General features: G+C 37.3%; 1 protein-coding gene across 1 annotated transcript in view; it reads right to left on the reverse strand.

Annotated features, from left to right (window-relative positions):
- Positions 1 to 14,025, reverse strand: part of ANKRD26 (ankyrin repeat domain 26) — a 120,111-nt gene that overhangs the window by 84,359 nt on the left and 21,727 nt on the right. Inside the window, 6 exon segments of the mRNA XM_040645302.1 lie at positions 472 to 565; positions 3,958 to 4,013; positions 4,310 to 4,433; positions 8,563 to 8,735; positions 8,848 to 8,905; positions 12,915 to 12,981. Of these exon segments, the coding sequence (XP_040501236.1) occupies positions 472 to 565; positions 3,958 to 4,013; positions 4,310 to 4,433; positions 8,563 to 8,735; positions 8,848 to 8,905; positions 12,915 to 12,981 (572 nt within the window).

A 14,025-nucleotide genomic window follows, 5' to 3' on the forward strand; every position in this document is an offset into this window, starting at 1 on the left:
GGAAAGCAGTAAGAGTCTGAAAATTTTGGTATACTACTCTGACAAGTTTTGATACTGAAAGCTCACTTGATAGTACTCCTGCATTTCAAATAGTCTGCTCTTCCTTCTAAAATAAAAAATTATTTTATTTTACCACCTTCCACTCTAAAGAGCTGCTTACTGTCCTTCATCTACTCCCTGTACTCTCCACCTTTCTCATCATTCCCTCTTTGGCTCTTTTCCTCTTCTTTGCTGACGCTCCTTAGGTCTTAGAGTATCTTGAAATGGAACCAGTAATTTAGCCCCTTTAGTGGCACTCTCAATTTAATCTGTTGCTGACACCTGATAAGATATACACCTTCTTTCCTTTTCACATCTTTCTCCTTTCTATGCATTTAATAGGTGATTCTCTTTGGATATTAGAATATATGAATATTCCCAATTTAAATCAACAGTCTATCAAATGACTTTTTCATAAAATACAATTCTTACCTTCTACTTCTTCATTTAATATACTTGACCCTTTCTGATCTGTAGTTCCAGATGAATGATTAACATATTTCTTTGGAAGACTCTCAGAATTAGTCTGTTAAGATTAACATCAAAAATGAGTTGCATATTTACTAATCCTTTTCTAAGAAAATATCTGAATTTCCTACTTTAATAGCAATCAGACTTACAAATAAGCATGTAATGAAAACCAAAACATTTAAGAACTTCATATATGCTTTCTAGATTAAGTGTACCTTTTAATCTTCATTTGGCCCTTGACTCTGTAAACTGAATGTGGAAGGCAAGAGTAAATACTTTCGTAGACAGAAGACTGACTTATATGTACATTTTAACAGGAACTAACAAAACACCTAACTCTCCTTTGCATTCCCCACCAAAATAAAAGGATATTAAAAATAAGTATTTCAACAAATTCTTTAATAAGTATATTTGCTACAAATTTAAACTGTTCCTAATGGCAGAAACTTTTCCACTGTTGAAATAAGATACTTGACATAAGAGACCCTGGAGTATATCATATTGAGTATAAACAGAACACTGTGGTAGCTGCTGCTTCATTTAGATAAACAAAGACTTGGAATTTTTACTGATAGGAAAAATGGTTGAATGAAATGGCAAAGTAGAAATAAAAACTTTTCTTGAAATTATGTTTAAATAATAGCAGAAAATTTCAGATATAGGTATGAAACTATTCAAAAAGTATAGTAAGCTTTCACAAGGGAAGAATAAGAACATTTATTAATTACCTAAAATATACCAAGCACGTATTGAAGTGTGCACATTTTCTTTTCTACACTCAACAATAATAACAATGATTATGACAATGGGGTGGATCTTCCTGCTTCCTGGTCATTCCAAGACATCAGAGTGAAACAATGAACAGATGTGATCCATGGTTCTGTCTAGAATGTCCTTCTCCAAGACCTTTGCACGACTGGTCCTTCTCATCCTTCACTTGGCAGCTCTTGCCACATTCAGAGAGATCTTTTCTGACTAAAAAAATTCCACTCCCATTCTCATCCCCATCCTAACTACAAACTCCCCCAATATTCTCTAAACTAACATTTCCACTTTCTTTATATGAAGCACTTATAGTGACTTACAATGGATTGTTGTTTCCTTATTTTTCTGCTCCTACCACCACAGCCTAACCCCTCAGCTTGTATAGACTGGTACACAGCTGGTATTCAATAACAGCAATTTATTTAAGGTCAAAACATTTAAAATCATCTCACTGAGGGGGTGCTATGTGCCTCAGTCAGTTAAGCAGCCAACTCTTGATTTCAGCTCAGTTCATGATCTCAGGGTCGTGAGATCAAGCCCCGTGTTGGGCTCCGTGCTGAGCATGAAGCCTACCTGGGATTCTCTCTCTCCCTCTTCTTCTGCCCCTCCCCACCCCTCTCATGTGCACTCTCTCTCTCTCTAAAAAATAATAATAATCTCACTGAGAAGGTCTCAAGTACCAAATCACTATACTATTGATCCTTGCACAATGCAAGGGTTAAGGGCATTGATGGCCAGCAGTCAAAAATCCAAATATAACTTTTGATTCCCCAAAAACTTAACTACTAATCTATTGAACCTCCTACTTTCAAAGCAATTAGACTTAAAAATAGGAAAACTGTATATTAAAAACCAAAACATTTAAATAGAAGACCTTGTCTATGTTCTCTAGATCTATGTGTATAGATCTCGTATATGTTCTCTTAATCCTCATTTGGCCATTGACTGTGTAAACTGAGCATGGAAGGTCAGAGTACATTATAACCTAATGCTGACCTTACCAATAACGTAAAGGCAATTAATACATTTTGTATATTACGTGTCTTATATACTGTGTTCTTACAATATAAACTAAAGAAAAGCTTATTAAGAAAATCATAAGGAAGAGAAAATACATTAACAGTACCGTACTGTATCGAAAAAAAATCTGTGTGTAAGTGGACACAGAATTCAAACCCATCTTGTTCAAGGGTCAACTGTATGCCTATACAGTGTCACTAAAATTTAACATACCCCAAATTAGAAATCCACCTTCCCATTCTAACTTTCCCATTCTTTTCTTGACACTACTATCATTTATTTTATTGTCCTTCAGAAATCTTCACATTTAAAAAAGTGACCTCAATATTTAGTAAATCACTAAAAACTGCTGTGATCATTTTTGTCTTATATTTCTATAGCACTCTTTACAGTTTACAAAGTGTTTTCACATTTGTTACCACATTTGTTCATTACACATACCGGAGAGGTAGGTATGAGTACCATTTCTATGAATGAGGTCACTGACATTCAAACAGGTTAAAGAAGTTTCTCTGGGATCCCACAACTACCAAGTGACAGAACCAGGATGCTAGCATATCTCTTGACTTCAAATATGGTGCTCACACCATTGTGTAGCACCTGCCTGTGCTAAGAGATCAGGCCCTTTTTATCCCCTTCTATAGTCTATCACCTTAGAATAGGCCATCATTAATTTATACTTGTTTCTACAAGTATGGCTGCCACAAAGATACTCAATGCATACTATTTTAACTATCTGAAATGGTTTTTAGCTATTAAAACATCAGTAAAGCAGGGGCGCCTGCGTGGCTCAGTGGGTTCTGGGATCTAGCTCCATGTGCTCAGCGGGAAGCCTGCTTCTCCCTCTCCCTCTGCCCCCCTCCCCGCCCCCTGCTCATGCTCTCTTTCTCTCTCTCTCTCTCCCTCTCTCTCTGAAATAAATAAAATCTGTTTAAAAATAAATAAATACAACACCACTAAACCAAATTGTTATTACAATTCCAATGCTCCTTGTAAATCTACTTGACAATCCAAATATAATACTTTCAGGGGCCCTGGATGGCTCAGCCGGTTGAGTGTCGAACTCTTCGAGTCAGTTGGGCTCTGCACTCAAGCGTGGATTCAGATTCAGATTCTCTCTCCCTCTCGCTCCCGCCCACTCACTCACTCTCTCAAATAAATAAATAAAATCTTTTAAAAAATGTATATATGCCATATATATATATATATAAACAAAATACTTTCATGTCCCAGGCATTATCGTTTCAAGTTCCAAGCTGTAAAAAACTATAATCCAAACTCTTTCTAGATCTCATTAGCAGCTTTGCACATCCATATACACCACAGAATCATACATTTGGCCCTAGGCTGGCCTGGACCAATTCTTTAGTTTTTTAGATATCTTAATTTCAAAACCCAAACTAATTCCTTTTCAGTTCTAAGCCTCAGTTTTCTGCAATAATACTACACAGCTTTTGTTAAGTTAAGCTTGCAAATTAGCAGAACTGTATTATGCTATATCATTATATTTACACATAATGATTTTGTCAATTACAGGTAAAAGGATAAGGAAATACTTTTTATGGGCAAACACACAGACAAGAGAGTAAAGCCTAAGCATTCCTTTCATGTTTTCACATCACTCAATGCTTATATTGTAAAACAAGAAGAAGAAAACAGTACCTCAGAATCCCAAGGTGATTCTCTATCTTCCTCTTCTCCCAATCCTATTACCATAACTACAAAATATAGTCACAGACACTTTAATGAGAATACTATTATGAATTTGAAACACATATAGAAGCCTATCCATATTTATGAATATTTCAATAAAATAAAAGTGATAGCAGTAAAGATTTTCAGAGTGTTGAAGTATTTTCAAGAAGTTGGTAGTAGTTGGGATACTTATAAAGAAAGACAGCAAAAGAGAAATATCTTAATGAAATGGAAAACATATCTAGATCTACAGACTTTCAGATTTTTTTATAGTAACACTTAAGCATAGAAAAAAATTCACAGATGTTCACTGACTTACCATCTCCATTATTTTTGTATGCTCTATCAGAAGTCAAGTTGTCATTAACTGTTTGCCCTTGTGGAGCACTTTCAGTATCAATCCCATTGTCCTTTTTTGCAATTGCTGATAGCACCTCTCCTTCCTATAAAAACAACACAAAACGAAAACCCAACTTCAGAAAACATCACATTAATTCAATTGCTCCCTTACTCACTTACTCAAGAAAGACAAATACATACCGTCTCTGTCAAGTCATAGGCACTATCCTGGGACAAGTTGGAAGTAGAAATAAAAGACAGGGACTACCCTATATGCTAGTAGGGGTAGAGATGGACGAAAACAGATAAGAACAGAAGAGTATCATTTACTGGGGCGCCTGGGTGGCACAGTGGTTAAGCGTCTGCCTTCGGCTCAGGGCGTGATCCCGGCGTTATGGGATCGAGCCCCATATCGGGCTCCTCCGCTGTGAGCCTGCTTCTTCCTCTCCCACTCCCCCTGCTTGTGTTCCCTCTCTCGCTGGCTGTCTCTATCTCTGTCAAATAAATAGATAAAATCTTTAAAAAAAAAAAAAAAAAGAGTATCATTTACTAGTTCTACAGGTGAAGTGAATAAAGCACAGCGAAGGCACAAAAGAGAAAACAGTTGTATATGGGAAGCTCAGGAAGTGCTGCAAAGATAGGGCTGTATTTTGAAAGACAGACAAAGTGCACAAGGAGGGTGTAAAGGGCCTTCTAGAAAAGGTAGAATGAGCAAAAGGATGAAGTATGAAATAACACAGGAAGTAACGATAGCTAGAGAATGTGGCAAAACTGGAACACACTTCTTGGGAATGGGATACAGACATGTAATTGGAAAATCAGGACTGAACCAAAAAAGGCAAGTGTCATGCTAGAATAGGAACTTTCTCCGTCATGTAATGGGTATCCACCAAATAAGCAGAGAAATTACATCGTAACAAACATATTTAAAAAGGTCACTCTGACAGCAATGTAAAGATGAACATAAAGGAACCAAAACCAGAAGAGTATTTCAAAATTATAGGTGAGGGGATGCACTATGGTAATAAGATATGAAAAATCGTAAGCAGGGACAAAATACTGAATGTGGTGAATGACTGTGCTGAATTTTTTTTGCTTTTTAACTTATTTCTTTATTTGTCAGGGAAAGAGAGAGAGCAACCACAAGCAGGAGGAGTGACAGACAGAGAGAGAAGCAAGCTCCCCGCTGAGCAAGAAGCCCAACGCAGGACTCGATCCCAGGATCCTGGGATCATGACGTGAGTTGAAGGCAGACACTTACTTAACCCACTGAGCCAGCCAGGTGTCACTTTTTCTAATTTAAATTCAATTAATTAACATATAATGTATTACTGGTTTCAGAGGTAGAGATGTGGTGATTGTTTTTTAAAAATTTATTTATTTATTTTTAGAGAGAGACAGTGTGCGCATGCAGGGGAAGGGGCAGAGGGAGAGGAAGAGAGAGAATCCTCAAGCAGACTCCCTACTGAGTATGGAGCCAGACATGGGGCTTGATATACCAGGACCCCGAGAACACGACCTGAGCCAGTCATGAGTCAGATGCTTAACCGAGTGAGCCACCCAGGTGCCCCTGGATATAGCAATTTCGGGGAAGTTTGGAGTCCAGGATTTTTCCTGCTTCAGTGTTTCGGTGGTGCCATACACTAGCGTGGGGAAAACAAATGACAGAGCAGATTACAAAAAGTCAGGGAAGTGGGAAAGGTCATAAACGATGTTTTCAATCCGGGACATACCAAATTTGAAGCACCCAGGAGACTTAAGAAGAAAGTTATAGACAAATACATTTGAAGTAGGAAAAAAATGACATTGCTCAGGAAAATATAATTAATATAATTACACATATTTAAATATAAATATAACAAAATATAATTGATATAAGTAAATAATGTAAACCTACACAGAACTCTGAAATTTTCAGAACAAAAATAAAGGTAGGGGGAAAAAGCCATGGGATTCAATATTTCAATTATATACTTCACATTAGTTTCAAGGATAGAAAATACACTTTTATTAACATAGGCAAGTTAATGGGCACCTGGGTGGCTCAACTGGATAAGCATCTGACTTAGGATTTTGGCTCAGGTCATCATCTCAGATTTGTGAGACTGAGCCCCACATCAGGCTCCATGCTCGGTGGGGAGTCTGCTTCTCTCCCTCTCTCTTCCTCTCCCTCCTACCCTCTCCCCCCACCACACTCTCTCTCTCTCTCACTCTGAAATAAATAAAACTTTAGGAAAAAAACACATACAGGCAAGTATTCATCTCTGTAATGAACAGCATTTTTAAGATTAATAAAAAGACTTAATCGCAAAACACTGATTTAAGATTTTGTAAGAATACTCCGTTTAAAAATTTAATCTTAAAAGATTTAAATTGTAGAAGAGAAATACTTATGGGATCATAGAATTCCGAGGCATTTTTAAGTACTACTATGATTTACAAAAAAAAGATAAAACCCCATTTTAAAATTCATATGGTTTTCTTATATGAACTGTAAATAGCAAACTAATAGCTCTAATTTCCTATCTACGAATATAAGATGGTAATTAAGGACTGGAGAAAGAACCTAGTAATAAAAAATTAATAATCATGATCATCCAAGCTGAATGTTTTAAAGACTCCAGATACATGTATGATTATCAAGCAGGGCCCAATATTCACATGAGGAAAGAAAAAAGGGACCAAAAAAACCAAATCACCAGTATTTCTGAGTTTCAGATTTGAAAGAATTCACACGTTAAATTTAACAACTACGTGGGCACCTGGCTGGCTCAGTTGGAAGGGTGTGTGACCCTTGATCTCAGGGTTGTGAGTTCAAGCCCCGTGTTGGATATAGAGATTACTCAAAATTTTTAAAATCTAAAAAAAACCAAAAATTAACAACTATGAATACTAAAGTTTCCTGAGAATAATATAAAATGTATCCACTATTGGAGATATTTGAAAAAGTAAAAATCATCTTCCAGAAATAATTCTGTACACTCTGTTGGCAACCTTTCCTTCCTTATGACTCTACGATGACAAATAGTTCATATTAGAAAAAAACTTATAAATTGTGAGTTCATTCATTTGATGTCTTTGTATGTATCTATTATATGCAGATATAATTAAAAATAAATAAATCAGAATCCAGAAACAATTTTCTCCTTTAAGAGTGTTGCAGCTTAAAATTTATTTCATTTGCTGGATAAAGATTAAGAACCTCACTTACATAATCAGAAATTTCCGTTTTAATTAATGAAAAGACTACATAAAATGTTTACTTATTTCCTCTCTTTATTCTCAAAAAGATCTAAAACCTGCCAAGATTATACCACACAGTACGTTAAATTAGAAACCACAAGGAAGGGCACCTGGGTGGCTCAGTTGGTTAAGCGTCTGCCTTCAGCTCAGGTCATGATCCCAGGGTCCTGGGATCGAGTCCTGAATCAGGCTCCCTGCTCAGTGGGGTGTCTGCTTCTCCCTCTGCCCCTCCCCCTGCTTCTGTGTGCTCCAGCTCTCAATATCTCTCTCTCACTCTCTCGCACAAAATAAATAAATAAAATCTTCAAAAAAAAGAAAGAAAGGAAGGCAGAAAGGAACCAGAAGGAAGACAATGGCCAAAAATTCAAAATTCATAATAAATCTGATTAAGGTCTAACACAGATTTCACTTTGCATTATCTATAAACACAGATTTTGCTAAATTAAATATGAGATATCACACTTTATTAAAGTTAAAGGGATAAAATTTTCTTCCAGGCTTCATGAAAATCAGCTGTAAGTCATTCAGAAGAGTCTAAGCATTTGTATTACCTGACTTTGTTTTCTTAGTTTGCACTCAAAATAATCTCTACCCTATTTTATAATACAGACTATCTGCTCTCCCTTAGCCCCACTACTGCAGTTATGTTTTTGTAATAATCTCTCTCAACTCTTCAATCTTTACATTCATCTTGCCCTTCTTAAATGAATTCTTCCCCCCACCCCCTCCCTCATCTTCACATCCATCTAGCTGTTCTTTCCAGTTGCTTTCTAATTCTTTACTTCCATACTGGCATACCTAAGAATTGTTTACTCCCACCAACCCTTATAAATCTCAATCCGGTACTTATCTCCCTGTTGTTATTACACTATGTTCTCTTATGATCTTGAGGACTTCCATTTCTTCCTAAGATCTTTTCATTATAAGGATCAAGAGGATGTATGTGAAAAAAAAGCATAGGGGAAAAAAATTTAAAACAAAACAACTTACCTTTGTAACACCAAGGCCTTCTAATGGCCCGAGAGGTTTTTTAAGAGTGCTAGGTGACGGAATAGCAGGACAAAAAAGGTCATACACTTTTGTATCTTCATCTTTATGATCAGAATTATCGTCCGTAAGTGAAAGGTTATCGCCTACTGTCATAAGGCCACATTTTGTTTCCACTTAGTAAAAAACAAAATAAAGAGTACATGAAAATATCTGTAATTTTGAATTACTGAGTAACACAAGAATGGACAAAAATCACTGAATAACACAAGTCTTCAAATAGCTTACAGTTCTTGAATTTCTCACAAGCAGCCATTAGCTTTCTTAAGCTTGGTTTGGGGACATTCTAGAAAAAAAATTAATACTTTTAAGGATTACAAGTATCACATTTGGTAAAATAATCATAATATTCACTATTATCAAATGAGCACCGTTACACAAAGAACACAGGTTTTGGAATCATTCAAATGTAGATTCAAGTTTCAGTTCTGCCATTTACTAGCCTACATTTTCTCATGGGGTGAGGATTATGAGAGATTTAATAGGTAGTCCCAAAATGTTACTTTCCTTACCCCTGATTATCATACAAATTCTTCCTGAACCATTTAAAACTAAAGCCACCCTACAACCCAGCAACTGCACTACTAGGTATTTCTCCAAAGGATACAAACACAGTGATCTGAAGGGGCACCTGCACCCCAATGTTAATAGCAGCAAGTCCACAATAGCCAAACTATGGAAAGAGCCTAGATGTCCACTGGCAGATGAATGGATAAAGAAGATGTGGCATATACACACAATGGAATATTACTCAGCCATCAAAAAGAATGAACTCCTGCCATTTGCAATGACATGAATGGAACTAGAGGGTATTCTGCTAAGCGAAATAAGTCAGTCAGAGAAGGACAAATACCACGATTTCACTCATATGTGGAAGAAAAAAACAGATGAACATAGGGGAAGGGAAGGAAAAAAAAAGATGAAAACAGAGAGGGAGGCAGACCCTAAGAGACTCTTAAGTACAGGAAAGAAACAGGGTTGCTGGAGGGGAGGCAGGGTGGGGGGGCAGGGAGTGGAATAACTGGGTGATGGGCATTAAGGAGAGTACTTGAATTAATGAGCACTGGGTGTTGTGTGCAACTAATGAATCACTGAATTCTACCTCTAAAACTAATAATATAGGATATGTAAATTAAATTGAAATTTTAAAAAATTTTTACTTTCTTTACCAAAGTAACCTAAAATAAAACTTTATTCCTAGGTAATTGAAAGTATTATTGAAAAAAAAACAAACATTAAGAAATTTAGATTATTTATACTTTAACATGTGTTTGCATGATTTATATTTGCACGAATATCTCTTGTAGGAGAAAATATTAAAATTTAGTTTTTAGTAGTATCTTATTTAGGTAAGTTGGAATTACACTTTAAGTTGGTTTTGTTTGTCAAAATGCTAAAGACAAATGATTGTTTAAATTCAGCTCCTTCCAGAAAAGAGGAAAAAACTAATAATAAACCTTGTAGGGCAATGATTCATGAATGAAAACCACACTCAGACAACACAAAGCCATAACCAAATATATTGACAATGGAGACAGAAAGAGAAGGACTGAAAGAACAGACTCTAAAGAAATGTTTCTGCAAGGAAAAATTAGGGTAGGGATAAGTCATTAAAAAAAAAAAGAGTTGGGGGGAGAAGAAGCAAAAAGGAAAACAATAAGACATGACCGATCAATCAAGCACAAGCTTAAGACAAGGAAAAAAAGGAAAAATGTAAGTACAAAAAGGTATATGGAAAAAATATGTATTTTCCGGAATATGTGAGTATGATTATGGATATACAACAAACAGAAGTCTCTAAAATTTTTTCAATTCCATATTATAAATATATATTGCATTAAATTATAAATATATATAAGACAGAGGCTCTTGTTCATAGTTTATCCCTAATAATACTGACTTTTCTCACTCTACAACTATTTCTTTATAATTACTGTAGTAAAGAATTTAATTTTTTCACTATAGGTTGTTCAATTTGAGGTCATCTATCACTATCTGAAAGCTATAAATTATTACCAGAGAGAGAAAAAATAGAAAAAGAAATGTTTCTAATACATCAACTTTGCACATGGAGAAAGAACTGGTAATGAGAATTCTAAGGAGAAATGGATTCCTTGAAAGGATATATCTAATGGGACATAGGTGGGGTTAAAGAAAATAGTTGGGCATTTTCATCTACAACTCTAAGCTCACAATTAGAGGATACTAAAAAATACACTGTAACCTTCCTTCTTATTTATTTCTTTGTTTCCTCAACATAATTCATTTGCACTTATAAAGCCTAAACATGAAAATAGAATCTAAATTTGAGCCATATTTTTTAAAATTTATGTATTTAATTATGACAAATTATACACATTACATTACTTATAACATTCCATTATACAGAATTCCATCTGTCTGCTCATTTATTCACATTCAAAAAATATTAAATTGCCTCTTCCAAGCAAGACTTTATTCTAGGTGTTCCAAGAGATGCACAATTATGTTTCCTAACATCCAGCAGCATATAATGATGCAGGGGCTTTCAAATGAATATTTAAATAAACATAAAATGAGTGAAATTTTCAGTTTTAGAATCTGATACAAAGGCTACAAGTAGATATTTTTAAAAACTATAATATAAAAGATTTCTGAAATTGGACATTTTACCATATGGGTATGAAGAGCCTCTGCTCCTAGAACTGATTATTATTTTAGGCAAATCATGTATTCTTCACTTAGATAAAGAGTTTTAACTATACTCTGCATGGAATTATTTTGAAAACACAGTGGAATGCCTTTGCAATATACATTTTGAGAAACAATTTAAATTTCTGAATTTCCACAACTTCTAATATTATTTTAGTCTAAATGTAGAACAAAGGATAGAAACAGAGAAAAAAAAATCTTCTTTCGTAAAACTACATGCCACCAAAATAAAAAATGTCCAAGAAAAAATATCTGCAATAAATAATTGGATCCACTAAAGATTTCACTTAGGCATTAGTATTATAAAATTCATGTTTTTTAGAGAAAGAAAAGAAAAGAAAAGAAAAAGAAGAAAGAAAGAAAGAGAAAAAAGAAAGTAAGTCATGTTAAGATCTAAAACTCACAGTAAGAATCCTTATCCTTGGGAAACGGGCGAGCTGGGGGCTCTGCAGTGACCATCACCTGGGGCTGTGGTGGGGGCACCCGAATGTTTCCGTCTTCACGTCCCCCTCCTCACGTCAACCCCGCAGCCGCCAGCCCCGGCTCACCCCCCACCCCAGCCCACCCTGCCAGCCGTCCTAAGCAGTGGGAGCTGGTGGGGCCAGTCCCACATGACGGCGGTGACGAGGCGGGGGCAGGGGTCCCGGCCTCCCGCAGAGCAGCACCGCGCCGAGTTGGGAGACCCCAGACGCCCGTGAGAGCAGAGACGCTAAGCCCACCGAGGAGACCGAGCCGCGACAGGGGGCGGCGCAAAGACCCCGGCCGGCGCCCGCTTACCTGCGGCGGCTCCGCTCCTGACCGGCGCCGCCGCCCCCGAGCAGCCAAGGGGAAGCGGCTGTTAGGACCGGCCGGGCAGGCTGGGCTCGCCAGAGGCTTAGGGGGCGGGCCGGCTGAGGACGCGCGCGAGGCCCGGGTGCCCACCGCCGCCGCTGCCTCGGGAGCTACCTGGGCCACAGCCCCGCCAGGCGGCTCTCCTGAATGGGACGCGGCAGTCGTGGCGGCCGAGAGGCGGGCCGGCTGCGCGCAGGCCCCTCCCCGGCCACGTGACGCCGCGGTTGGCCAACGCCTCCCGCCGCGGGACGCCCCAGCTGCCTCCCTTCCGGGCCGCGCTAGCCCAACACGCGGGACCGCTGCTCCTCCCCTGCGTAGCAGGGCCCGGAGCCCTGAGCTCTCTCGCTTTGTGCAAAGCTAGCGATACTCTTCTAAAGTTTCTGCTGGTCCCCATGGCAACCCCGTGGCGCGTCACGTGGAACTTAAAACCCGACTGCAAAAAAGAATAAATACTGAAGTGAAAAAAAAAAAAATCCTTATCCTTAACCAAATGTCATATTTCCTCCATTATGGGAAAGCTTTTCCCAATATAATTTTCCTGTCATTATATATTTTCCAGCCCATTTTCTTCGACCTCCACCTCAGTATTTGCCAGAGTTAAAAAAAAAAAAAATTGTCAACTTGTCATATTTCTGTAAAATGGTTTGTTCTGACCAACTTTCCATTACAAACATAAAATGATGACAGGCAGGCCACTGCTAAATTTTAACAGTAAATAAAAGACAAAACTAAATTCAGAGCAGGAAAATTAATTTCACAAGAGAGTACTTTACCTTGATATTAAAGTCGTCATCATCTGATGTAGGCCATGAATCATCCGCACCACGGTAAACAGAAAGCCTTTAGAGCAAAAATATACAACAAAAACAAGTTCATTAAAAAGAAAAATTGACTGAAAGGTCAGCTATTTATTTATTGAAAGAAGTTTCTTGATATAATTAAAATTTGGCCTCTGTTCTTGTTACTAAGTTTTATTTTAATTCCAGTACTATTAACATATGGTGCTATATTAGTTTTATGTATACAATATAATGATTCGGCAATTCCATACATCACCCAGGGTTCATCATGACAAGGGGATTCCTTAATCCCTATCTCCTATTTCAGCCATTCGCCCACCCATCTCCCCTCTGGCAACCATCAATTTGTTATCTATCGTTAAGAGTCTGTTTCTGGGTTTGTCTGTCTCTCCTTTTTCTTTGCTCATTTTTATTGTTTCTTAAATTCTACATGAGTGAAATCATAGGTTTATGTCTTTCTCTGACTTCGCTTAGCATAATACTCTCTACTTCCATCCATTGCATTGTAAATGGCAAGATTTAATTCTTTTCTATGGCTGAATAACATTCCATTGTGTATATATACCACTTCCTCTTTATCCATTCATCTGTCAATGGACACTTGGGCTGACTGTTGTAAATAATGCTGTAGTAAATATAGGGGTGCATGTATCCCTTTGAATTGGTGTTTTTGTATTTTTTGGATAAATACCCAGTACTGCAATCACTGGATTGTAGGGTAGTTCTATTTTTAGCTTTTTGAGGAAATGCCATACTTTTTCCCACAGTGGCTGTACCAGTTTGCATTCCCACCAACAGTCCAAGAGGGTTCCTTTTTCTCCGCCTCTTGGCCAACACTTGTTTCTTGTGTTTTTGATTTTGGCCATTCTGATGGGTGTGCGGTGGTATCTCATTGCAGTTTTGATTTGCATTTCCCTGAGGATGAGTGATGTTAAGCATCTTCTTATGTGCCTGTTGGCCATCTGCATGTTTTCTTTGGAAAAATGTCTGCTCATGTCTTCTGATCATTTTTAAACAGAGTTGTGTTTTGGGTGTTGAATTCTATCAGTACTTTATATTTGTATACTAACCCTTTACCAGATAT

The sequence above is a fragment of the Ursus maritimus genome, unplaced genomic scaffold, assembly GCF_017311325.1.
Source record: "Ursus maritimus isolate PB19 unplaced genomic scaffold, ASM1731132v1 scaffold_31, whole genome shotgun sequence".
NCBI classification, from domain to species: Eukaryota; Metazoa; Chordata; class Mammalia; order Carnivora; family Ursidae; genus Ursus; species Ursus maritimus.